General features: G+C 45.3%; 2 protein-coding genes across 2 annotated transcripts; both read right to left on the reverse strand.

Annotated features, from left to right (window-relative positions):
- Positions 1-9,403: 9,403 nt before the first annotated feature.
- On the reverse strand, positions 9,404-10,351 carry LOC102456304 (olfactory receptor 52R1-like). Its single transcript, XM_006130379.2, has one exon. It carries the CDS (start codon positions 10,349-10,351, stop codon positions 9,404-9,406), a length of 948 nt encoding a protein of 315 aa, XP_006130441.2.
- A 9,640-nt stretch (positions 10,352-19,991) lies between these two features.
- On the reverse strand, positions 19,992-20,939 carry LOC142827529 (olfactory receptor 52R1-like). The gene has a single exon (XM_075923132.1). The coding sequence runs from the start codon at positions 20,937-20,939 to the stop codon at positions 19,992-19,994; it is 948 nt and encodes a 315-aa protein (XP_075779247.1).
- Positions 20,940-27,776: the final 6,837 nt, after the last annotated feature.

Below are 27,776 nucleotides of genomic sequence, written 5' to 3' on the forward strand. Positions count from 1 at the left end.
CTGCAGTTACAGTGTCTGCCCCTGGTTTTCTGCATATGCCCAGGTTCTCAGTCGTGGTCCAGCATGAATGCCTGGATGGAAAGACAATATTAATATGAGATACAATGTGCACAGTTTAAGGCCAGTTTCACTGCCAGGAGCCCAGAGTAAACACCTGGTCATTCGCAGCCATGTCCAAAACAAAGATAAAGTTTGGGTGCCTAAGGGATGGGATGGAGAGCAACATGCTCTGGCCATGTGGTCAGTGTTGCTCGCCCAGTCTCTATACAGGACACAGCAGATGGGAAATGTGTTTCCAAGAGAGGTTGAGGGAACGGGGCAGGCTGCCATATGGGGACAGACTGAAAATCTGGCATTGTTATTGTTAAGGCTCCTTCCCCACTCTGGTACGATTAATGCAGCAGAGGGGGCCTGTAAAAGAACCCCAAAACCTGATCTTTCCAGGCTTTGGTAAAAAACTTCCCCCCCAAATCTTAACAACCTAGATTTTGGGGATAAAAACTCCACTGCTACCACCCAAGTCAGGATAAGAAAATCAGCGGGGAGATCAGTTGGGAAATCTCATCCCTCAAGTACAAACAAGGACACAAAAATTAACCAATGCCAGGTTAATAAAAAGAAAAGAGAAAGAACGTTTATTATCACCACAATATTCTGTTGCAAGCATAATGACTAGATGGGAAAGTCACAAAGTATTATACTAATGTGCAATTCCACCATGGGCCCAAACTTAGTTGCAAAAGAGAGAAAATCCCATTTTAAATGCACAGACATCAGATCCCGTACCCAAACCAGAAAACAATAAAACCTAATGGATTTATCTAAACTTTACACTACTTAGAGAAGAGTGAAGAATCTCTTTCTCAGATAGAGGTCTGCCTGCCTTTAAGGCATAATCCCATATAGAGGACATTGGTGAGGGGAGAGGAGGGCTGCTATACCTTGCCCCTGCCCTCTCTTTGGGGTATAAATCTGTCCTAGAGTGGTACATCATGCCTGAGGCTGTTTCTACCTCAGGGTGTTGCTTAAGGGTTGGTTGCTCTCGGGCTACTTTGCCCGACCTCAAAAGCATTCACTTGGCTCCTTCCCTGCCCTATTCTGGCCTAGCTATCCAATTATCCTGAAAGCTATAAAAAAACAAACTGTTTGGGTAGGATGGTCTGTGTCTGGCTTAAGTACCCTTCTGTCTACCCTTCTACCCTTCTGTCTGCCCTTCCCCAGGGCAGCACAGAAAAAAAAAGAAAAGAAAAAAAAAAACAAGAGAAAAAAAAACCCTGCAAAGCTTGCAACTCAAAAGAAAAAACTGTGTCCATTTAAAAATCCTGGGTTCTCAAAGTGATCCCACTGCTGCCACCATCCTCCTTCCCCTCAGTAGCTGGAAAGAAAACCGCCCCAGAGACAAAGGAGGGAAAACCCCAAAATTCCCTTGTCCCAGTTTGAAATTCCTACCTATAGTCCTATTGGCCAACTCTACCTGGGTTAGGTGTAGTTAACCCTTTAGTCCCCAGGGTACTAGCCATCTCTCATGATCATGACAGTAATGTTAGAGAAGAGATAAGAACAGGGAAAGTGAGAGGAGATGAAAATGAACAGTGGGATTGATTGCATTCAAATGAAGAGTTCCCAACTGCTACCATCTATGGACACACACTGCTTCTAAAGAGCAAGGGGAGAATTATCAGCTGATTGGGAGGAAATATTTAGACAGAAAAATGGGAATGAAATTGGAGACATTGTTGAGAAGAGTTCATTAGACACGGAAAAAGTTACAAATCCATGCTCAAGAAAGTGGACAGCTCTGGCTTGAACTCCAGTGCCATGTCAAAGTGAACACAGAAAGGGTATGTCTACACTACCCCGCTAGTTCGAACTAGCGGGGTAATGTAGGCATACCGCACTTGCAAATGAAGCCCGGGATTTGAATTTCCTGGGCTTCATTTGCATAAGCGGGGAGCCGCCATTTTTAAATCCCCGCTGCTTCGAACCCCGTGCAGCGCGGCTACACGGGGCTCGAACTAGGTAGTTCGGACTAGGGTGCCTATTCCGAACTACCGTTACTCCTCGTGAAATGAGGTGTACCGGTAGTTCGGAATAGGCACCCTAGTCTGAACTACCTAGTTCGAGCCCCGTGTAGCCGCGCTGCACGGGGTTAGAAGCAGCGGGGATTTAAAAATGGCGGCTCCCCGCTTATGCAAATGAAGCCCGGGAAATTCAAATCCCGGGCTTCATTTGCAAGTGCGGTATGCCTACATTACCCTCCTAGTTCGAACTAGGAGGGTAGTGTAGACATACCCAAATTGTGGGGAAGAGGGAAGCAATATATAAGAAATGGGGAAAATGTAAAAATAGATGGTCAGCAATACAAATGGAAAGTTGTGAACATACAGGGTATGTCTAGACTACAGGGTTTTATCAACAAAAGTGGACTTTTGGGGTACGTCTAAACTACATGCCTCCATCGACGGTTTCACAAGGCATACCTGCGCCGATCAACAAAGGCTTCCTTGTGACTGCGGTGCATCCAGACTGATCAGCTGTTTGTTGGCAGAGCGGGGCAGCCATTTAAATTTAAATTAAGCGGCGATTATTTTAATCGTGGCTTCATTTCCCTTTGCCAATCTGTCTAATCTACATGCCTCCATCAACGGAGGCATGTAGTCTAGACACACCCTTGTTGACAAAACTATACCCGCGTCTACACTACCGCCGAGGGCTGTCGACAAAACTCGGCAGTTTTGTCGATGGTGGTAAACCTCATTCTATGAGGAATAAAGCCTTTTGTCAACAGAGTTCTGTTGACAGAAGGCGTTATTGCATCTACACTGTCCTTTGGGTCTACACTGTCATGTCGACAAAGTGGCTTGCTTTGTCAACAGACCTGGCTGTAATCTAGATGCTCTTTGTCGACAGAAGCTTTGTCGATAGTGTCTGTCGACAAAGCCTCTGTCAATAAAAGCCTGTAGTCTAGATGGACCCTCAGTGACATTAAAGCCCTCAGGGGAAAGTCCATGCTTGGTGGGGCTAAAGATCAGCAAAAAGTGGTGTTAAATATATTAAATACAAGAAAAATCCTCGAAAACGATACGAGTATTCCAGTTTTACATGTAAACACTGAAAAGGGAAAGTTTTATAAATAGGATTATGCAAAGATACAAAAGAATGGAATAGCTGGTATCAGATGATCTTGCGCTTTCTGCTGGCATGCAGTGCCTTTGCTAACAGATCAGAGACAAGAAACTCCTTGATCCTGACCTTGCTGGTGTGAACCATGTTGCTGAATGGGATTCACAATTTATGCGCGACTGTATTCAGTGCTGCTGGCAGTAGTTTTAGTTTTGTCTCTCTGACACCTTCAATTATTGTTGCTTATCGCTTTGGGAGATTTTAGGCATTTGGAGTCAAACTTCCCATGCCGGCTGTCTGCTTCTGGTTGAATTGAGCTTCAGGCACAACAGTTCAGCTGACTTCTAGAATACAGCTAGGAGAATCTCTGGCTTATTCCTCTTGAAATGTTCTTCTGATCATTCCAGTGAGTAGGCCTAGAACCACCCTGCTTCCAGCAGAGAAAAGTCAGGTACATTGCCTCACCGCACACCATGAACAGCTAGCACTGTGAGATGCAAGAGGAGGAGGTGACAGTGTCTCTGCACAAGCACACAGCTAGCTCGAGGTCTTCACTCAGCTCTCACTCCGAGGGGAGTTTTGTCTCAGTGGCCCTTCAGCAGTGTACTGGCCACAGCCTCAGAATGTGCTGGTATATTATTCATCTGCTAAAACATTGTTTTGCTGAAGGATCCTTTATGCTCTGAACTGGAGCCACCTCTGGGCTGGAGGCCACCAGCCAGCCTGACGGCTTAGCGAAAAGCAACATTTGGCCTCTGATACTAGAGCAAACGGGGATGCCGGGGATATTTAATGGCTGTGTGGAGCACAAAGGAACACAGACGGACTCTGCATCCCGTCACAGCAAAGCAGGGGAGCTCCTCAGCAAGAGCTGGTACCTGTGAGTGCTGAGAGGGACGGGTCTTCCCTGGGAACCCCCCTCAGGCAGCCGTGTCCTGCACCTCTCTCAGCCCAGTGTCTGCAGCAGCGTCCCGCGCCGAGAGCCGACAGGGGTTTTTTAGCCATTTATAACACGGCTCTGTGCAGTCCCAGTGGGGTTGGCTCAGCCTCTAGAGGAGAAGAGGGCAGATGAATGCGAAGAGGTTGGAAACAATCCAGTCTGCTTCTGTGCCAATTATCTACTCGTAGGAGTAAGCAGCACTTAAGGGACCTTCTCCAAGGGGGCAGAGAACTCTTGGGCTCTGGGCTGAGTCAGGGAGGAATCGGCTGTTTTGTGTGTATTTGTAAATTATAGCTGGTTAGGAAGAAATCTACGAAGACTGTCCAGGTCACCGCAAGGATGGGGACATAGTAACCACACAGAGCTTTGGAGAGATGACTGAAGGGAGACACGAGTACTTTCTGCAGGGAAATGGCTTTTGCTAAGGGATCAGAGATCAGGGATAAGTAACTCTCAATACTAGCTATTATCATACTGTGCAGTGTGCACCATGCTCATATTATTCATACATCTCCAATTTTTGGAAGTGTCTCTAGGGCTCAGTCATAAGAGTACAGTCATGGTACCAGGCCTAGCTGACCCAGGCCCTCCATAAGGGTGTGTCTAGACTACAAGGGTTTTTTTCGAAAAAAAAAAGGCCTTCCCCTGCATCTAGACTGCTGCCTTGTTCTTTTGAAAGTAAATTGAATGAATACGGTAGTTCTTTCAACTGCAGAAAACCTCGTTTTACCGGGAAGAATGCCTTTTTTTGAAAGTGCTCTTTTGAAAAAAGGCACTATGTAGTGCAAACTGTGCTTTTCCGAAAGAGTGCTTTTCCGGAAATTCAAGAAGCCAGTATAGACAGCTGGCAAGTTTTTCCGGAAAAGTGGCTGATTTTCCAGAAAAACTGGCCAGTCTAGACACAGCCCTAGTGTGTATCCCCTACAAGCATGGGCTTGGCGGGAGTTTTTCACGATGTTGCCGACCACACCTTTCTTTCTAGCTTTATTGGCACTGGGATTATTTATTGCATAGATAAGTAGTGGAGGCATAATGCTGCCTTAGGAGATGGCTAGCAGACTTACTTAGAGCATTATTAATTGTACAAGTGAAATTATCAGGCTCGCCACATTTTCATTGACCTTTTAATTTTGTCTCTTGTGTAACTTGCACTGATCCCCACACCTCCTACTGGTCATTATTTCAGATCTCCGTGTTATATGTCACCTAAAACACTGGGCTTTGGTTGAGGTGCTTGGCTACAGCTCAAGTTACAAAGGCTAGACTTTCCACAGTGAAGGGGAACAGAGAGGGTCATCAGCTTATACCGGTCAGATCTCAGAGTAGGGCAGAAAGGCAGAATCCTGAGGTGCAATCAAGTAGCACAGTCAGGGGTTCTTTTGAGAGTACCTGTGTTTTCTGGGGCATGACTAAAGAGAGACCTCCTGGGATGGGTTCCTGGGGTGCAACCAGGACTGTGGGACCATAGAACCCTCCATCCTACCCACCCGGGTGTCTCTCTCTGGTTGGTGGGATGGAGGGCTTTATGGTCCCACAGTCCTGGTTGCACCCCAAGGACCCATCCCAGCAGGTTTCTCTTTGGTCATGTCCCAGGAAACACAGGCACTCTCAAAAGAACCCCAGGCCATGCCGGTTGTTCAATGCCAAGGGGGCCGACTGGCCACCTTCGTAAGAAACATCCAAGTTCACAGAGAGCCACTTCTCACGTTTGAAGAACCCTTTCCACCTTTTTGTATTCAAGGAGCAGGCTCCCTGCAACAAAACGCAATTTTATCTGTTGTTTGTGTCCTGAAGTGGCTTCAATTTTCCACTCACTTGTCCTGCTAGACCCTGGGCAACGTCCCTTCTTTAGCTGGGCACTCTCATGGGACAAGAACATGGCGTGGTGTTGTATGACTGACTATAACCGTTTTTATCATTGTCGCTACCAGGGTTATGCAAATGCCATAATTTTTGTACAAGGCATGACCTCTCCATTCTCCATGGCTATGTCTAGACTGCAAGCCTCTTTCGAAAGAGAGCGTCTAGACTGCACGCGGAACTTTCGAAAGAGCAGGCCGCTTTTTCGAAAGAAAGCACCCAGTGAGTCTGGATGCTCTCTTTCGAAGAAGCCCTATTTACATTCAAGAACGCCTTCTTTCGAAAGAAGCACTTTCGAAAGAAGGCGTTCTTCCTCGTGAAATGAGGTTTACCGCCGTCAAAAGAAAATCCGCGTTCTTTCGATTTAATTTCGAAAGAACGCGGCTGCAGTCTAGACGCAGGTGAAGTTTTTTCGGAAAAAGGCTACTTTTCCCGAAAAAAACCCTGAGTCTGGACACAGCCCCTGGGAAAGGGATGATTTGCTAAGTCTCATTCTCATGCTTCTATGCATGTGTCATGTTTGCATTTGAAGTTATGAATATTTGCAATCTACTAGCATCTTCCACATGTCTTTTATGATGGGGTAATACCTAAGATAGCTAAGGCAGGGCAGTTATGTGCTCCTTGCCCTTTGAGGAGGGAGGATGCAGTTGTTGCTTTCAGGACACACAGGCTACATCTACACTGCATCCCTCTTTTGCAAAAGCCTATGCAAATGAAGTGCGGATTAGCATATTGTCACACTTCATTTGCATAATTAATTAGGGCCCGTTTTTGCACAAGAGGAAAAAATGAGGAAGAACGGCTCTTGTGCATAAGGCAGGTTTTGCATAAAAAGGAGCTGCAAAGATGATGCCTTTTTGCTCAAAAGCCTCTTAAGCAAAAACGGCCCCTAATGAATTATGCAAATTAAGTGTGGCAATATGCTAATTCACATTTTATTTGCATAGGCTTTTTCACAAGAGGGATGCAGTGTAGCCGCAGCCTTAGCTTTTACAGCGGGCAATAGATTAAAAACATCTCTGGAAGAATATGATCAATGGCTTGCCTTCTGAGATATCCTATTTTGCTTGTGGTCATGGAGGACCAGGACCTAATATGAATCAACAGAGTAACACAGTTGCAATAAACACAAACCTCTTTCTGGGTGCATTAAGAGGAATGTAATAAGCAGGACATGAGTAGTAACTCTTCCACTTGACTTGAAGCTGAATAAGCCTTGTCTGGAGTACTGCAGTACACAAAGCATCTTACTTAATGGAAGCTGTACAATCTGCACATCACACCTACACTGAAGTATAGGCTCCAGTTCTGGACGTCTCATGTGAGGTAAAATGTTGACAAATGGGGGTAAAAAATCTCTAGATAAAACAAGAACAATGATTGAAGGTTTAAAAAAACATGACCTGTGAGAGAAGATTGAAAAACAATTGGGTTTATTTAGTCTAGAAAAGGGAAGACTGAGAGGGGACATGATAACCGTTTTCAGGTATCAGGAGTGTTGTGAGCAAGGCACGAGAAGTCATTCTTCTGCTCTACTCAGCCCTAGTTAGGCCTCAGTTGGAGTATTGTGTTCAGTTCTGGGCTCCACATTTCAAGAAAGATGTGGAGAAATTAGAGACGATCCAGAGAAGAGCAACAAAAATTATTAAAGGTCTAGAAGACATGACCTATGAGGAAAGACTGAAAGAACTGTGCTTGTTTGGTTTAGAAAATAAAAGACTGAGTGGGGGGACATGGTAATGGTTTTCAAGTATCTAAAAGGGTGTTACAAGAAGGAGGGAGATAATTGTTCTCCTTGGTCTCTGATGATATGACAAGAAGCAACGGCCTTAAATTGCAGCAAGGGAGGTTTAGGTTGGACATTAGGAAAAACTTTGTAACTGTCAGGGTGATTAAACACTGGAATAAATTGCCTAGGGAGGTTGTGGAATCTCCATCCCTGGAGATATTTAACAGTGGGTTAGATAGCCATCTATCAGGGATGATCTAGACCAGTGTTCCTGAAAGTGTTCCGCAGAATCACTCTCAGAAACACGTTAACTGGCCTCTCTGGTTTGATTATTTACCGGCACTGCGGCCACAGAGCCTCGCGGCTCCCATTGGCTCCGTTTTGTCCTTTGCAGCCAAGGGGAGCTACGGAAAGTGACGTGTTAATGTGTTTCTGAGAGTGATTCAGTGCAATACTTTCAGAAACTCGGATCTAGACAGTGCTTGGTCCTGCCGTGAGGGCAGGAGACTGGATTTAATGACCTCTTTAGGTTCCTTCCAGTTCTATGATTGTATGTGTCTAGGAATGGGAAGATGTCAAGGGTTCTTCCCCACTCTGGCATGATAAATGCAGAAGTGTGGGCCGCAAAAGTACCTCAAAACCTTATCCACCAGGCTTTGGTAAAAAACTTCCCACCCCCAAGTCTTAAAACTCTAGATTGTGGGGATAAAAAATCCGCTGCCACCATCCAAGTAATAATAAAGAAACCAGAGAAATCTCAGTCCCAAAAGTAAAACCAGGACACAAAAATTAACCAATATGAGGTTAATAAAAGAAAAGAGAAAGAACTTTTATTATCACCACAATATTCGTGTTGCAAGGATAATTACTAGATGGAAAAGTCACCAATTAATATACTTATGGGGGGATTTATCTAAACTTCACCCTACTTAGAGATAGTGAAGAGTCTTTTCTTGGAGGGAGATGTTTTGTCTGTCCCACTCAGTAGCTGGAAAGAAACTGCCCTGAGACAAAGGAGGGAAAAACCCCAAAATTCCTTTGTCCCAGTTTGAAATCCCTCTCTGTGTTTTTATTGGCTGACTCTATCTGGCTTAGGTATAGTTGACCCTTTAGTCCCCAGGCTGCTGGCCATCTCTCATGATCATGACAGAGGATATGTGATGATCATTCCACTCTGGCCTACAGCTTGGGATAATAATTTTCCAAGCACATGAACTGTGGGTTTTGTTTGGGACACTAACATTCCACACACAGGGCAGAGAATATCAAAGGTTCCCTGAGAGATCCCCCCATCTTATCTTAATTTCTCTTGGCTGGGCTTCCACAAAGGAAGCTGTGAGCAAGGACTGATAACCCCCAACCTGCTTGGGAAATTTACAGAAAGACTTTTCATTTGATTCCATCACTGATTTGAAGGCCCTAATCAGAACCCTTAAGTCATACTGTACACTCATTTAGTTTCTTACACCACATCATTGGCCTCTATGCAGAGTTCTAGGCAGCATGTCAGCATTCAGCATACCTGGTCAACGAACACGACAAGGCTGAAGATTGAGCTGTGTGGTATCCTATTTTTTTTCTGGCTGCAGCTTTTTTACCTGATTCTTTAAAGAGCACTGTGAGACCAGGAAAAGTTGTAGTGTCTCTCTGACTATTCATTCAGTGATTCAGGGAAGAGGCCTCTACAGCATGTCACCAGCTAGATTTGCCCAGATCTCCGTCTAAAGGCCAAGCACTAGGAGAAAACTTTATGTGCCTCTATGAGCAATGAGCCAGAGTAGCCTGGACCTGATCTGTTTGGTCCTCACCCCGTAGATGATGGGGTTTAGCATGGAGGGCATCATGAGATACATGTTGGCAATGAGAACGTGAAAATGTAGGGGCACATTAGTCCCATACCTGTGTGTGAGGGAGGAGAAGAGATGTGGAATATAAAAGACTAAGATAGCAAAGAGATGGGAAACACAGGTCCCAAAAGTCTTGATCCGGGCGTCCTTCGTGGGGAGGCTGAAGATGGCCCTGAGAATCTGGGTATAGGACAAGGTGATAAAAAAGACATCCAGACCCCTCACAAACAATAACACAAAGAGGCCATAGTAGCTACTGATGTGGGTGTCAGCGCAGGCCAGCTTCACCACGGCCATGTGTTCGCAGTGAGTGTGCAGGATGATGTTGGTTTTACAGTAAGGCCACTGCCTTGCCAGGAGGGAATAGGGAAGCACAAGCAGACTGCCACGTAGCACTACTGCTAGGCTAATTTTGGTCACCACTGAGTTTGTCAGAATGGTGGAATGTCTCAGGGGATCACAGATGGCCACGTAGCGATCCAACGCCATGGCCACGAAGATCCCAGACTCCATCACTAAGAATCCGTGAATGAAGAACATCTGGGTGAGGCAGGCATTGAAATCGATCTCCTTGAAGTTGAACCAGAAGATGCTCAGCGTTTTGGGCATGATGGATGAGGAGACGACCAGGTCGGTGATGGCCACCATGCAGAGGAAATAGTACATGGGCCCATGGAGGCTTAGGTCCATCTTCACGACATACAGGATGGCGAAGTTCCCCAAGACGGCTATGGCGTACATAATGCAGAAAGGGATGGCGATCCAGACATGGGACGCCTCCAGGCCAGGAATGCCCAGAAGGATGAAGGTGGAGGGGTTGGTGAAGGCTGTGGTGTTGGAATCTGACATGGAGTAGAGCAGGAATATAATTCTGTACCAGAACAGTGTCTCCTTTATCTACCATTCATTCCATAAAATTCTTGTACGTGCTGAGAGTGTAGGGTGATGGCTGCAGTACAAATGCCTAAATAGAGAGACAATATAAATATGAGACACGGCATGCACTACCAGAGGCTGTTCTCATGGGTGAAGCAGATGGATTGGTCTTAACACATTGAAACAGGATATTTTCATGATGAAGATAAATGAACTGTGAAGAACGGACCCTACGAATGCCAGTTGATTTGATGGTGCCCCAGCTGTCAATAATTCCTTTATGTTGTGCTCTGGTAAACATTAATACACACCAGCAGGATACTCGTGGGTGGATACTAGTTATGTTTCATTGACCCTTAATGGAGGCGAGAGAGCTATGCTGCAGGGAACTCCCCATTCACTTAGCTGGTCCAAACCAGAGAGGGCAAAAAATCCAAACCTGTTCCAAGACATTTTCAAGAGGGAAACATCCCAACTAAAACATGCTGACCATCATTGATAGAAACTCCACAGAAGCACCCTTCACAGCAGTGGCCAAAACAAAGACAATGTACAGATTCCTAAAGAGTGGGATGGAGAGTAACCTGCTTGGGACATGTTCTCAGTTTGGATCATCCCGTGTCTATAAAGGACATATCAATTTGTACGTGGGTTCCTGAGATCATCTATCAGAATTAGGGAAAAGCGACGAGGAGTCCTGTGGCACCTTATAGACTAACTGAAGTGTAGGAGCATAAGCTTTCGTGGGCAAAGACCCACTTCGTCAGATGCATGTCAGAATTAGGGAAGCTACCATATGCAGACAGATAGACAATTCAGAAAATCTGGGAAGATTCTGAAAGTAAAAGACAAAGACAGTGGAAGAGATTGAATGTGTACCCTATGGACAACGCCTGCAGGTAATGGGCATGTTCACTTGGGAAAAGAGGAGTTTTCAGACTGGAGAGAAGTAGCTAGTAGGGTCTCCCAAGGGTCAGTCCTGGGACCCATCATATTCAACATATTTATAAATGATCTAGAGAAAGAGGTAAACCATAAGGTGGCAAAATTTGCAGCTGATCCCAAACTGCTCAAGATAATTAAGACCAAAGCAGAATGTGAAGAGCTTCAAAAAGATCTCACCAAACTAAGTTATTGGGCAGCAAAATGTTGATAAATATAAAGTAATGCACATTGGAAAAAATAATCCCAACTATACATACAATATGATGGAGACTAATTTAGCTACAGCTACTCAAGAGATGGTATCTCTACACTACCACCCTAGTTCGAACTAGAGTGGTTAATGTAGGCAACCGGAGTTGCAAATGAAGCCCGGGTTTTGAATTTCCCGGGCTTCATTTGCATGTTGCCGGGTGCCGCCATTTTTAAATGCTGTCTAGATCGGACTCCGTGCCCCACGGCTACACGCGGCACGGACTAGGTAGTTCGGATTAGGCTTCTTATTCCGAACTACCTGTACTCCTTCGGAATAAGAAGCCTAATCCGAACTACCTAGTCCGTGCCGTGTGTAGCCGCGGGCACGAAGTCCGAACTAGCCGGCATTTAAAAATGGCGGCGCCTGGCAACATACAAATGAAGCCCGGGAAATTCAAATCCCGGGCTTCAGTTGCAACTCCGGTTGCCTACATTAACCACCCTAGTTCGAACTAGAGTGGTAGTGTAGACATACCCAGAGAGACCTTGGAGTCACTGTGGATAGTTTTCTGAAAATATCCACTCAGTGTGTCTATATTACAGCGTTTTTTCAAAAAAAAACTTCCCCTGTGTCTAGACTGCTGCCACATCCTTTAGAAAGTAAAGTGAAAGAACGTGGCAGTTTTTTTGACCGTGGAAAACCTCGTTTTATGAGGAATAACGCCTTTTCCCAAAAGTGCTCTTTTGAAAAAAGGCACTGATTAATGCAAACAGTGCTTTTTCAAAAGAGAGCATCCAGACTGCTTGAGTGCTCTCTTTCGAAAAAGCAGCTTGCTTTTTCAAAAGTACTGGTTGTAGTCTAGATGCTCTTTCCAAAGAGGCTTGCAGTCTAGACATAGCCCCAGTGTGCAGTGGCAGTCAAAAAGCAAACGGAATGCTAGGAATCATTAAAAAAGGGATAGAGAATAAGCCAGAGAATATCTTATTTCCTCTGTATAAAACCATGGTACACCCACATCCTGAATACTGCATACAGATGTGGTCATCTGATTTTGAAAAAGATATATTAGTATTGGAAAAGTTTCAGAACAGGGCATAAAAATATTAGGGGTTTGGAACGTGTCCCATATGAAGAGAGATTAAAAAGATTGGGATGTATCAGTTTAGAAAAGAGGAGACTAAGGGGAGAGGGATATGATAGAGGTCTATAAAATCATGACAAGTGTGAAAAAAGTGAATAAGGAAAATTTATTTACTTATCCCCACAATATAAGAACTACGGGCAATCGAATGAAATGAAAGGCAGCAAGTTTAAAACAAACAAAAGGAAGTTTTTCTTCACACAGTGCACAGTCAACCTGTGGAACTCCTTGCCAGAGGATGTGATGAAGGCTAGGACTATAATAGGGTTTAAAAAAGACCTAGATAGATTCATAGAGGTTAGGTCCATCAATGGCTATTAGTCGGGTGGGTAGGACTGGTGTCCCTAGCCTCTGTTTGTCTGGAAATGGGAAACCAGGGAGGGATCACGTGAGAATTACCTGTGGTGTTTCCTCACTCTGGGGCATCTGGTATTGGCCACTGTCAGTAGACAAGATACTGGGCTGGATGGACCTTTGGTCTGACCCAGTGTGGCCGTTCTTATGTTCTTATAAGATTGAAGAGGGACCTGACATTGCTCTTCAAACACTTGAAAGGCTTCCCTTAGAAGAGTGGGGGAGAACTGTTCTCCTTTCAGACAGATGGCAGCCAAAGAGGAAATGGATTTAAACTACTGAAGATTTAAATGAAAACTCAGGGGAAAAAATCCCTAACTTTAATAAAACCACAACAATGGAATGGGTATCTAGGGAGATGTTTGACGCTCCTTCACTTGAGGTTTTCCAAAGGAGGCTGCATAATCATTAGTCTGGGATGGTTTGGACAAAAGGAATAGGTCATCTTTGCAGAGGGATAGACGAGCTGACCCATATGTTCCTTTCTCAACCTGTGGCTCTATGGTTCTATCATGCATGATCCTAGTTTACACCAAGCTTTATTCACACACAGATCACTGAATAGAGAGACAATAGGGTGAAATTTAATAGCCTGTGTTAAACAGAATTTCAGACAGGATGATCTAAGGGTCCCTTTTGGCCTTACACCCCACAAATCGATCTATAGAAGTAGATCAAGCATTTCTATGGACTGTGTCTCAACACACCAACAAGGGAGCATTCAATTGCATTGAAATTCTCAATATATAACACTGGCATAAGAAAATTCTTCACACGATGCCTATTATTATTGGAGCAAAAATCTTAGCTGAATGGGATTCATAAACGGACAGAGGATTGTTAGTGATCTTGGTGACCTCATATTTAGTTAAGGCTGCCTGATAACTTGAAATCGAAAAGAAAAATGACTCAGTAAATTGGCTGAACTTTAAGTCCTTGGCTGTCTCCTTCTGGCTGATTTGTTTTTTGGAAAGTTTCAGTCGTAACTATTCAGCCAACTTCAAGTGTTCTAGTGGGGATCCCCAGCACCTCCCTGCTTTTCAGCAGATACAAGTCATGCAACAGCCCCCCATTAACAGCCAGAGCTGTAAGATGCAAGGGGAGAAGCTGACCATGTCTATGCATTCACACAGCTGGCTCCTGAGTTCTTTACTCAGGTCTTATTCCAAAGGAAGTTTTTTCCTTGGTGTTGGCAGAGTGAAGTATGGTCCATGACCAAAGAATATTGTCCATCTACTAAAACCTTTCATACTAAAGGATCCACTTTGCAACCTAAATGCAGCTGACTTGGGGCTGCAGGCCATGTGCAAAGAGGGACATTTTAACCAATAATATTGGAACAAACTCATCCCCCTTGTGGCAAGGACCCCAACATGATTAGTGGTTGCGAAAAGCAGAAAGGACGAAGACTTACTGCCTATCCCATCATGCCCACGCTGCACTGGGTTTGTCGAGCAGGGAAGCTCCTCAGCAAGAGATCTGTGAGTGCCGAGAGGGATGCGTCTTCCCTGGGAATCCCCCTCAGGCAGCCGCGTCCCGCACCTCTCTCAGCCCGGCATCCCACACCAGAAGCCAACAAGGGTGTGCACTGTTTATAACACATCTCTGGGCAATCCTGGGGAGGTTCGCTCACCCTCTAGGGGAGAAGCAACATGTGCATGTAAACAGGCTGGGGAACAAAGACTTTCTTGGCCGTGTCTCTCCAGTGACTCTCTCTGTGTCTCTGGGCTATTTATCCAGATTTTGAAGTAAACAGTAATTAAGGGCCCTTCCCAAAGGGCGATATGAACTCTTGGGCTCTGGGATGAGTCAGAGAAATTGACAGCTCTGTTCATTTGTGTATATTGAAAAAAATATTGCTGGCTACGAAGATAACTAGGGATAATGCCAGGGTTTCCATAGGCTCTTGTATCTTGTAATTGCCAGGCAGGAGAGGTAGGGTATGTCTACACTGCCACCCTAGTTCGAACTAGGGTGTCAGTGTAGACATACCCGTAGAGAGTGAACCAACAGGTCTGGAGACAGATGACTGTGAGGTGTCAAAACCACTTTCGGCAGGCACCCTGGCTGTTAGAGATCAGTGATTCTCCTCAGTAACTATCATCATCCTGTGCTGCCCCTTTCACGACAGTATCTTCAAATCACCTGGCAGAGGAAAGTCACTGTGATCCTATCCCTTTTATACTGACAGGGAAACTGAGGCACGGACTTGGGCAGGGTTGCACAGAGATTGAGTGATAGGATAACAGACAGAACCAGGAGTCCTGACTTCCCTGCCATGACCATGGTCTCTCTGGCTATGTCTAGACTGCAGGCTTCTTTCGAAAGAGGCTCTTTCGAAAGCATCTTTCGAAAGAGCCTCTTTCGAAAGATCGCGTCTAGACTGCAGGCGGATCTTTCGATAGAGGAAATCCGCTTTTTCGAAAGAGAGCACCCAGTGAGTCTGGATGCTCTCTTTCGAAGACGGCCTCTTTACATTGTAGAACACCTTCTTTCGAAAGAGGAACTTTTGAAAGAAGGCGTTCTTCCTTGTGAAACGAGGTTTACCGCCATCGAAAGAAAAGCCGCGTTCTTTCGAAATAATTTCGAAAGAACACGGCTTGAGTCTGGACGCAGGGGAAGTTTTTTCGGGAAAAGTCTACTTTTCCCGAAAAAACCCCTGAGTCTGGACACAGCCTCTGTCATGGCAAGAGGGGAATGGATGCCCATTCCGGCATGGCCTGTGTGTTGGGTGGGGAGCAGAGGAAAGATTGGGAGAGCATGCTTTCAGCTTTTTCTCAAGAGGAATCTGGAGTTTGTGAGCATCCTGCTCCTGGAAGGTGTAAACTATGGGAATCTACTTGCCCCTCCAAATCAGAAACCAGCCTACCCATCACAATCGCTGATGTCCCACTGTGGGAACAAACTTAGTAAAACAGCACCAACCGAACGATCCTGTTGATAGAGAGCAGCTGGAGGTCTGTCCCCGGGTGAAGTTCTACTTCTTTTGGGGCCAGGACTGAAACATAGGTTTCCCTCATCCCACGTGCGTGCCCTGGGGAAAGAGAATATTCTGGAGTGGGCTCTCACTCTGGTTGGTTGGCCTCCCGTGTTCCAGGTGAGGGTGTTAATCACTGGTATGGGGGATAAGGAAAACAGAAACATTCAGAGGTGCCTCCTGCTCACTTTTACAGAACTCGTTCCTCCTTTCTTTGTACAACAGAATACAATGAAAAGGTACAAGCTTCATTTCACTCATTGCTCTGGGGCTAGGGATGAGGGGTTCAGTATGCGGGCTGCCCTGAAGAGAGAGGAATACCTCAGCCCTCTGCCACCACAGCCGGGGTAGGCCAGAGGGTCTGGCCCAGCAGGACAGGTTTGTGGGCAGACCCAGCAAGAATTTAGGTATCCGTGGCATAATCAGCACACCAGGGAACAATCCCAAAGGGCCATCTGTGACCATATCCCATCACATCCCCCTCCCCCGGCAAGGTACAGAGTTGAGGTTACCACTTTCCTTAAGTATCAGAGGGGGAGCCGTGTTAGTCTGAATCTGCAAAAGTGGCGAGGAGTCCTGTGGCACCTTTTGGATTAACTGAAGTGTAGGAGCATAAGCTTTCATGGACAAAGACCCATTTTGTCAGATGCAAGAGCATGAAAGCTTATGCTCCAACACTTCAGTTAGTCTATAAGGTGCCACAGGACTCCTCGCCACTTTTGCAGTTTCCTTAAGACACTGAACCACTTCAAATCTGGAAAGATGCAGTTTTAGGGCTTAGCACCTAGGAAACCAACCCCCAAAAGAGATCAAAACCCCAAATAAACCCATCTTTCACTATGTAAAAATGTTACACAAGGGAAGCTCATTCCGGTAAGCCACCTTTAACAATGAAAGAGAGAGATGCACTCTGGTTGTCGTTCCCCCCCCCCCCCCCCCCAGAAAACAATTATCTACACAGGGTTTGGTAGTAAACAAAAGTGTTTTTATTAAGTACAAACAGTAGGATTTAAATGGTTGCAAGTGAAAACCGACAGATCAAAGTAAGCTACTACATAAAAATGAAAAGAAAACACATAGCTAGTTCTAATAAACTCCAGACTACCACAAACAGCCTCTTACCTAAAGAGCTGATCTTATCGGACCCATAATCTTCAGGTCAGACACTCTTTTACCCTGACCCAAGTACTCAGCTCACTTTTTGGTGTCCCATGCCAACCAAAGACAAAGATCTGATAACTTCCCCTTGCTCAATTAGACTTCAACATCCCAATTTCCATGGAAATGTACCTGGCTCACAGTGGTATCCTAATTCCAGGTGGAATGGTCACGTGTCTTACTAGTACAGCCACCTTTGGACTTACAGGACAAACAAGGCTATTTACAAATTGTTGAGTCAATCACCCAGTCATTAAGGCATCAGTAATGGCTCTCATTAGCACATGTAAAAGCATAAACAGTCTCATACTTCATATTTACACCTTTACATACAAGAATGATACATACACCAAAAATTAGGCTGTACAGATCCAGCAGATTGTAACATTGACAGGTTCCACGAGGTATTTTGTCCAAAGCATCTCTGATTTATGCATATTTATATGTATAAGCCAATTTCATAAAGCACAGGGAAGAGACGTGTCACAGGGGGCATGTCCCCTCGCAGGGGCAGGTCCAGGTTCACCTGCCCCTGCACTCCCTGGGCAGAGTGAGGAATGCAGCAAACTGGGCACTTTCCCCCTTGCTCCCTGGTGGAGAGGAACAGCCAGCAATGTTCACGTACAAATCAGGGGTGGGGGAGCATCAACTCTCAGCCTGCCATCCCTAAAGGGTGTGTAAGGGGTAGGAAGCTTTGCACACACCCACCTGGCTCCCTTTCACACGTCTCGTGATTCTGTCTCTTTTCTGTTCAGTTTTCTCAGAAGCAATCCCGTTCCAGGCACATCTCTTTGTCCTGGCACAACCACACCCTTAGCTTGCTTTAAGTTCTGATCAGAGGAAGCTGTGTATCTTTCCCCACCGTTTTGGAGAAGTACTTCAACAAACGAACAGAGACAGACAGACAGACAAACTCTCTCCAGTTCATTGCAGATAATCTATTATTAACCGAATGTATCATAAGAACATAAGAACAGCCATACTGGGTCAGACCAAAGGTCCATCTAGCCTAGTATCCTGTCTACCGACAGTGGCCAGCACCAGGTGCCCCAGAGAGGGTGGACCGAAGACAATGATCAAGCGATTTGTCTCCTGCCATCCCTCTCCAGCCTCTGACAAACAGAGGCCAAGGGCACCATTTTATCCCCTGGCTAATAGCCTTTTATGGACCTGACCTCCATAAATTTATCCAGCTTCTCTTTAAACTCTATTATAGTCCTAGCCTTCACAGCCTCCTCTGGCAAGGAGTTCCATAGGTTGACTGCACGCTGTGTGAAGAAGAACTTTCTTTTATTAGTTTTAAACCTTTATCACTTCTTCTTTTCCTTTATTAAGTCTTCTGGTTTTGGTTACTATGGATGGACAGCAACATGATTATTGGGTAAGATCTGAGTTATATATTGACCCAGCTAAGAGCTGCTCTCTTGAGATTAGAGCATTAGTTTTTAGTTAATGATCGTGATGGAGACCAGTGTCTGGATGGTGAGCCAAGCACTGGGGTGCTTACGGAGACCACACTTATGGCTTGTACTCAGCTTCATGGGTCAGTGTCAGCCCCTAGGCAAAGGGTTCCAGAGAAGGTGTCATGTACGTGCGTAAATTGTTATGTATGGAAGGGGATCCATTTATCTCCCTCCACCATGGCCTCTGCCCAGCATCCCAGCTTCCCAGATAATGTGGGGGCGTATCCTTCCATCTCTCACAGCTGTTGTCCACCTAGCTTCAAAACGGATCCCTTCCCATGCTAAGGGCAAAGGGCTCCCAAGTCACAGTCATTGAGGAGACCCTACCAGCTACAGGCCCCCAATAGGGAGGTATAGATCAGGGGTGGCCAACCCATTCTGAGCAAAGAGCCAAAATAGCAGTAGATCCAGTGCAAAGTTGTTGAACAAAAAAAAAGGCTCTGCCCCTTTAAGAAACCACATTTTGAGGCTTTTTGGGCACAGCTGGTTCCTGCCACCTGCTGCCATCTTTATTTATGCTGCTTTAATGGCTGTGCTGGATGGCTTCCCTGCCCAGGTCAGCACAGGGAGCTGGGAGGAGAGGGCCATTTTTGGATTCGTGGGGGCATCTTTTGAGCCACGGGGGAGGGGAGGCAGCTCGCGAGCTGCACCTGGTAGGAGGGAGGGTGGGAAGGGTGGGAGAAGAGCCGCATGCAGCTCGCAATCCTCGGTTTGGCCACCCCTGGTATAGATGAATAAGAAAGACAATAACACAATGTTCTCTTTTTTCAAGGCTTTGTATCTGAGCTGTCGGGCCCACCAGCTGTACGATGCACAATCTTGCCTGCCTTCAACACAACTCTGCTCTGACCCCCAGCAGCTTCTACATGGCTTTGTGGCTTCCTTCTCTGCCCCTGACTGGTCTGTTGGCCCCATTGCTGCATCCTCCCTGCCCTCATGACAGGTTCCTTGTCGGGCTTCAGCAGCTCCGGTCACAGCAGAAGGAGCCCACTTGGCAAGGGAGGGAGGTGGAGATGATCCAGGGAAAGAGTGGGGTTGGGGATCAAGGAGAGAGCAAGAGGTCTGAGGTGTTGGCGGATGAGGTAGAACAAAGGCAGAAATTTTGTGGGAAGGGGTTATGAAGGAGTTGGGGACTTGGGAAAATTGATGGGGAAGGGGAAGGAATCTCAGGGATCAGCTTAGCAGCAATTAATTATGAATTAATGAGTTGTACAAAGATATTTTCCTCAGTTTATCACCCTGACTCATTACAGTGAGGTCAGGACAATGTATAATGTCTCTTTGTCTCCCCAGTCAGGGATTCACGGAGAAGAGCCCAGCACCATATCACCAACCACCTCTTCACTACGGTGAACCTCAGAGCCAGAGAACCAGGGGAAATTTTAGGTACCTTTATGAATAAAGAGCCGGAGCAGCCTGTTCCAGATCTGTTTGGTCCTCACCCCGTAGATGATGGGGTTTAACATGGGGGGCATGAAGAGGTACAGGTTGGAAATGAGAACTTGGAAATGCAGGGCCACATTCTGGCCAAATCGATATATGAGGGAGATGAAAAGTCCAGGGATGTAGAAGGCCAAGATGGCACAGAGGTGCGAGCTGCAGGTCTCAAAAGTCTTGAGCCGGGCGTCCTTGGTGGGGAGGCTGAAGATGGCCCTGAGGATCTGGACATAGGATACAGTGATAAAAATCACATCCAGACCTCTCACAAAGAACACCATAAAGAGACCGTAGTAATTGCTGACACGAATGTCGGCGCAGGCCAAGTTCACCACAGCTATGTGCACACAATACAGCTCAGGGATGATGTTGGTTCTGCAGTATGGCCACTGCCTTGCCAGTAAGGCATAGGGCAATGTGAAAATGACAGCACGCAGCATCACGGCCAGGCTGATCTTGGCCACCACGGGGTTCGTCAGGATGGTGGAATGTCGCAGGGGATCACAGATGGCCACATAACGATCAAAGGCCATGGCCACGAAGATCCCAGACTCCATCACTGAGAAGCAGTGGAGGAAGAACATCTGGGTGAGGCAGGCATTAAATTCTATCTCCCTGGAATTGAACCAGAATATTGCCAATGTTTTGGGCAGAGTGGAGGTGGACAGGACCAGGTCAGTGACAGCCAGCATGCAGAGGAAATAGTACATGGGCCCACGGAGGCTCGGCTCTATCTTGACAGTGAACAGGATGGTGAAGTTTCCCAAGATGGCTATGATATACATGGTGCAGAAGGGGATGGCGATCCAGACATGGGCCACCTCCAGGCCAGGAATGCCCAGCAGGATAAAGGAGGAGGGGCTGGTGAGATCAGTTGTGTTGGAATCTGACATGGAGTAAAAAGAAGTTGTCCAACTCTGAAGCACCTGTTCATTCCCCTGACTTCTTGTATGTACCTAGAGTCTCAGGTGATGGTCACAGCACGATTCCTGAATGGAGAGACAATGTTCGTATGAGACACGACATGCACTGCTGGAGGTTGTTCTCATTGGTGGAGTGGATTAATCACTTGTCAGACACTAGAAATGCTATTTTCATTATCCAGAGAAGTGAGTTACGAGCAACCTATGAATGGCAGTTCCATATGTCAATACATCCTATATACTGTGATGAGGGTAATCTTAATAGACACCAGGCGGAAGCACAAGTGTGGATACTGGTTATCTATCTTTGTTCCTTAATGCAAGAAAAGCCAAGCTAGACAGTCCATGATATGGGGAGCTCTCCACTAAACCAGTTGCTCAAAATCAGGGAAAGGGAGATAAATACTTCCCAGGATGTGCCAGGGGATAAGTTCCCATTTAGGATACCTCTCAGGGAAAGGCCTGGGCGTCATTACTGGCAGCTCAATGGAACCAGCCGATGATTCAGCACAATGGCCAAAATAAACAATATTCAGGTGCCAAAGGAATGGGGTGGAGAATGACTTGGTCTGGACATTCCCTCAGTTTCTGTCACCGAGTCATTCTAAAGAATATAGCAGATAGAAAGAGGAATTCTCAAGACAGGTGGCGGGAATGGTGGAGGCTGTTATAGATGGACAGACAGAAACAGCTGGGAGTGTTTACTTTAGAGAAGAGACAAAAAATCAGGCAAATGATCGAGACGAAAACAAAACAAAAGAATGGAACTGATTACGTTCAAATGGAGAAACAGAAAACAGTTCGCAACCAGCAATATCTCCAGACACGTAGGGCATTGTCTATACTTACAGGAAGGTCGACACCCCAGGGGTCGATCTTCTGGCGTTTGATTTAGTGAGTCTGGTATAGACCCCTAAATTAAATGCTGAGGGCAGCCCCCGCCGTCATCTGCTATTCTTCCTTTTGTGAGGAATAAGAGAAGACCCTGTTGTCCTCCCACTGTGTGGACGCCATCAAGGATCAGCTTAAGGTAAGCCAACTCCAGGTACTCATTTTGCGTAGCTGCAGTCACGTACCTTAAGCTGACCTTCCTGGTCTAGTGTAGATCAGTCCTTAGTGTTTCAAAAGGGCTGATCCCCTAAAGCTGAAAAAAAATTATCACCAAAAGTGATTGGAGGAAAAATGAGATAGAAAAATGCTAACATAAATTGAGAATTCTTAAAAAGAGTTTATTAGACAGCTAAAAGCCACTATTCCACAGTCAAGAAGTTAGAGAACTTTGGACAAAAACATGCTTCAGTTGCAAATTGCAGGCAGCAATTGGGGAGAAGCAATATATAGTAAACTGGGCAAAAGTTTATATAGTAAACTGGGAAATATATAGTAAACTGGGAAAATCAGTTGCAAGCATTACAAATAGAAAGTTATGAAAATTGATAAAGGATGTTAAAGGCAATGAAAAATCAAGCAGAGCTAAGGTTACAACAATGATATTATTATATATATTAAAATCATGGAGTCATAGAGTCATAGAATATGAGAACTGGAAGGCACCTCGAAAGATCAAGTCCAGTCCCCTGCCCTCACGGCAGGACCAATCACCATCTATAACATCCCTGATAGATGTCGATCTAACTTGCTCTTAAAATCTTCAATGATGGAGACTCCACTCCCTCCCCAGGCAATTTATTCCAGTGTTTAACCACCCTGGGTATGTCTACACTACCCCGCTAGTTCGAACTAGCAGGGTAATGTAGGCATACCGCACTTGCAAATGAAGCCCGGGATTTGAATTTCCCGGGCTTCATTTGCATAAGCGGGGAGCCGCCATTTTTAAAACCCCGCTGGTTGGAACGCCGTGCAGCGCGGCTACACGGGGCACGAACTAGGTAGCTCGAAATAGGCTTCCTAGTTCGAACTACCGTTACTCCTCGTGAAATGAGGAGTAACGGTAGTTCGAACTAGGAAGCCTAGTTTGAACTAACTAGTTCGTGCCCCGTGTAGCCGTGCTGCACGGGGTTCAAACCAGCGGGGTTTTAAAAATGGCGGCTCCTCGCTTATGCAAATGAAGCCCGGGAAATTCAAATCCCGGGCTTCATTTGCAAGTGTGGTATGCCTACATTACCCTGCTAGTTCGAACTAGCGGGGTAGTGTAGACATACCCTCATATATCATGTCTTCTAGATCTTAATCATTTTCATTGACCTTCTCAGAACCCTCTCCAATTTCTCCACATCTTTCTTGAAATGTGGTGCCCAGAACTAGTTAAAGAATTCAAAGAATTTAAATAATGCCAGTCAACAACAGTGTTTATGGAAAACAGGTCTTGTCAAATGAGCTTGATTTTGTCTTTAATGACAGTAGATATTTGGTTGATCAAAGGAACCCTGCAGATGTAATGAACTTAACAGTCTCTGAGGCTATGTCTAGACTGCATCCCTCCGTCAACAGAGGGATGCAAATCAAGCACATCGAAATTGGTAATGAAGCAGGGATTTAAATATCTTGCGCGTCATTAGTATAAACACCGCTTTCACTTTTTTTTGAAACGGCAGTCTAGATGTGGATCTGTTCAAACTAAACCCTTTTTTGACAGATCCTACATTCCTCAAAAAATGAGGTTTACAGGATCTGTAAAAAAAAGGGGTTATTTTAGACAGATCTGCGTCTAGACTGCCTTTTTTTTTTAACTCAGTTTCAAAAAAAAGTGGTGGCCATGTTTATGCTAATGAAGCACAGGATATTTAAATCCCTGCTTCGTGAGCAATTTCGATGTGCCTAATGTACATCTCTCTGTCGACAGAGAGGTGTAGTCTAGACACACCCTTAGGCATTTAATGTACTAACAGAAATTTTTCTGGGAAAAAAATGAGAGCTCTACAACATTGGAAGGACCCCAGAACGTTTAGTGTCTGTGCAAAGCAGAAAGGACCCAGACTTACTGTCTATCCCATCATACCCATATAGCACTGGCTTTGTTAAGCAGGGGAGCTCCTCAGCAAGAGATGGTACCTGGGAATTCTGAGACCAAATTGTCTTTTCTGGGAATCCCCTTCAGGCAGCTGTGTCCTGCACCTCTCTCACCTCACCATCTGCAGCAGCATCCCACGCTGAGAACCAGCACAGGGCTGTGCACTGGTTATATCACAGCTCTGGGCAGTCCCAGTGGGGTTCACTCAGCCTCTATGGGAGAAGCGGCATCTGGATGTAACCAGGGTGGAGAACAAAGACTTTCTTGTCAGTTACTCTCCCGTGACTCCTTCCATGTCTTGACGTCTGGGCTATTTATCCAGCGTTGGGAGTAAACAGCAATTAAGGGACCTTTACTAAGGAAGATGAGAACTCCTGGGTTCTGGGCTGAGTCAGAGGAATTGGCTGCTCTGTGTACTTGTGTAAAATGTAAAAATTATTGTTGGCTACTAAGAATACTAGGGATAACACCAAGATCTCCATAGGGTTAGGGTTGCAAACAGAATATTAGGAATATTAAAAAAGGGAAAGAGAATAAGGCAGAGAATATCTTATTGCCTTTATTTAAAACCATGGTACGCCCACATCTTGAAGACTGCATGCAGATGAGGTCATCTTATCTCAAAAAAAGAAATATTGTTATTGAAAAAGGTTAAAAAAAGGCAATCAAAAATGTGTACGGGTTTGGAACGGGTCCCATATGCAGAGAGGTTAATGACTGGGAATTTTCAGCTTAGAAAAGAGGAGACTAAGAGGGGATATGATAGAGGTCTATAAAATCATGACTGGTGTGGAAAAAGTGAATAAGGAAAAGTTATCTGCTTAAACGAAGCACACGAGATCTTTTATAGGGGAAAAGACAGTATGCTGTATTTATTGAGAATACAACAGTTGCATATGCTTTTCAATCACTTACCCACACAAACACCATGCATACACAGTCCCACTAGACAATGTCATAGCTGCCAGTCCAGAGTCTGTATCAATCTAGTGGCCAGCCAGATTGATCACAGAAGGGAAGCAGGACCTTTGTTGGTCAATCGATCTGATGCTCTTCTGGAGTTGGTGGCAAGACAAACCCAAAACTCCATAGCAAGGCACCCTGCTTTTATAATCCTTTTCTCTGTTGATGTCTATGGATCCCTCTCTGTCAGCCTTTGACCGGAATGTTATCTTGTTGATGTCAATCATCCTGTCCTGGATTTAATCCGTTGTTTTCAGGGGTGCCCGCCCTTCACCTTTAGAGCCATCAATTCTGCCAGTCTGATCAATTCTTGACTGTGGGTATGTACTGATGGTTTTTCTGATGCCGATATGTTTCTTCGCAGCCAGTCTTTTACAGTTTGTCTTCACCCCACATTCTCCCCCTTCTCTCTTGACCATCTGGCTCTCACGATGACCTTCACACCGTATTTCATTCATACAAACAGTCTTTCACAGAGTTACAAACAGCAACGTTTTATATTAAACAAAAGCAAACAGCATTGTAAATTGCCTTTATTAAAACACTTCACACTGACGGCTCAGGTCTTCAACACGCCTCTAATCTTATTGACATAGACACAATACGAGATCCTGTCTCTTTAATTACTAAACTTTAGAACAAGGAAATATAGAAGATATATATGTAACTAAAGGATTTGACTTACTACAATATTAACTATGATTATATATATTACCTTACATTACTACATTACTAAACCTAAAATACAAATGTAAAAAAGAATAAAACCTTCAATTCTAACAGTTCCCATAACATAAACAATAGGGGTCACCACATGAAATTTATCAATAGCAGGCTAAAAACAAACAGAAGAAAGTTTTCCTTCATTCGGCGCACAGTTAACCTGTGGAACTCCTTGCCAGAGGATGCTGTGAAGACCAGGACTTAATAAGTTTTAAAAAAGAGCTAGATAGATTCATGGAGTTAGGTCCATCAATGGCTATTAGCCAGGATGGATGAGAATGGTGTCCCTACTCTCTGTTTGTCAGAGGCTGGGAATGGGTGACAAGGGAGGAATCACTGGATGATTCCCTGTTCTGTTCACTCCCTCTGGGGGCATCTGGCATTGGCCACTGTCGGCAGACAGGACTCTGGACTGGATGGACCTTTGGTCTGACCCAGAATGGCCGTTTTTATATTCTTATGTCTCTTGTACCATGTAAATGCGCAGGCAGGACAGGTAGAAAGTGAACATACAGTTCTGGAGACAGATGAGTGTGGGGCGTGAAAATCACTTTCTACAGGCACATGGGCTGGCACTAAGTGACCAGTGATTCTCATCAGTGATTCTCATCAGTAGCAATCATGACACTTAGCAAAAGAAAGTCACTACGAACCAAATCTCATTGTAAACTGAGGCACAGATTTGGCCACAGTCACACAGAGATTCAGTAGCAGGGTGACAGAATCAGCAGTCCTAACTTCCCTCCCATAACCACGGTCTGTGTGCCTTGCCAAGGGTTTAATTGATGACCTCTTTGGCATGGTCTGGGTGTTGGGTGGGAAGCCGAGGAAAGGCTGGAAGAGGGAACCTGAGTTTTTCTCTCAAGGTGAACGTGAGGTTTTCAGAAATAGCTGGAGATTGTGCTTTCCCACTTCCGGGAGGAGTGAATCCTGGGAAACTAGTTTCAGAAACCTCCCAAACCACCACAACCCCTGTCCAGTGGAGCTATCAGGTTATCACACACAGTTGCAGAAATGCAAAGAGCCATGTATACTTTCAACGTGTGAAATAGGTAAAAGTTTCACCTGCAGAGAAAAGTGAGGCCCGTCCTTTGAAAAACTCCTCAGAGAGGCGAGAGGGTGAAGGGTCCCTTTTGTGCAGAACTTTCCTGGCGTATGCACCACCCTGGTGGAATTGACTTTAGGACAGATATTCAGGGGGTAGCCGAGTTCGTCTGTGACAGAAATAATCAACAAATGGTCTGGTAGCACTATAGACTAACAAAACATGTGGATCTGCATGTGGCTGTCTTGTCACAGGCCAGCGCCACAAGCCAAATACACAGGGAAGGATTGGAATCCCCGTTCATCCACACATTCAATTCACATGCTAATGGACTCAATCGTGATATGGGCTGGCTAGGACATGACCTACTTCATAACCACTGAAGATGCTAATAGCTCTGTGAGTGGTAGCCTTCCTGTCGTAGCATCTATCTATTGACTTTGATCTGCTTAGGTTTGAGTACCAATTCTCCACATACTTAATGATGCCCTGTCTCACACACCCTGTCTTATTACCTTTTTTTTTTCTTTTTCTCCCCCCTCTCCTTCCCTCTCCTATTTATTTCGAGTTTTCATATCCCCTAGTCATAACTCCAGTCATGAAACAATAGTAAAGAATAAAATTGTGAAGCATGTAGAAGAACATAATTTGTTGGACAAAAGTCAACATGGTTTCTGTAAAGGGAAATCCTGTCTTAGTAATCTATTAGGGTAGGTCTATACTACCCTCCTAATTCGAAATAGGAGGGTAATGTAGGCATACTGCAATTGCAAATGAAGCCCGGGATTTGAATTTCCCGGGCTTCATTTGCATAAGCGGAGCTCCGCCATTTTTAAATCCCCGCTCGTTCGAACCCCGTGCCGCGCAGAATGATGAGTAACGGTAGTTCGAACTAGGAAGCCTAGTTCGAACTACCTAGTTCATGCCCCGTGTAGCAGCGCTGCACGGGGTTCGAACGAGCGGCGGTTTAAAAATGGCGGAGCCCCGCTTATGCAAATGAAGCCCGGGAAATTCAAATCCCGGGCTTCATTTGCAAGTGCGGTATGCCTACATTAGCCTCCTATTTCGAATTAGGAGGGTAGTGTAGACATACCCTTAGAGTTCT

The sequence above is a fragment of the Pelodiscus sinensis genome, chromosome 1 (assembly GCF_049634645.1).
Source record: "Pelodiscus sinensis isolate JC-2024 chromosome 1, ASM4963464v1, whole genome shotgun sequence".
In the NCBI taxonomy this organism is placed as follows: Eukaryota; Metazoa; Chordata; order Testudines; family Trionychidae; genus Pelodiscus; species Pelodiscus sinensis.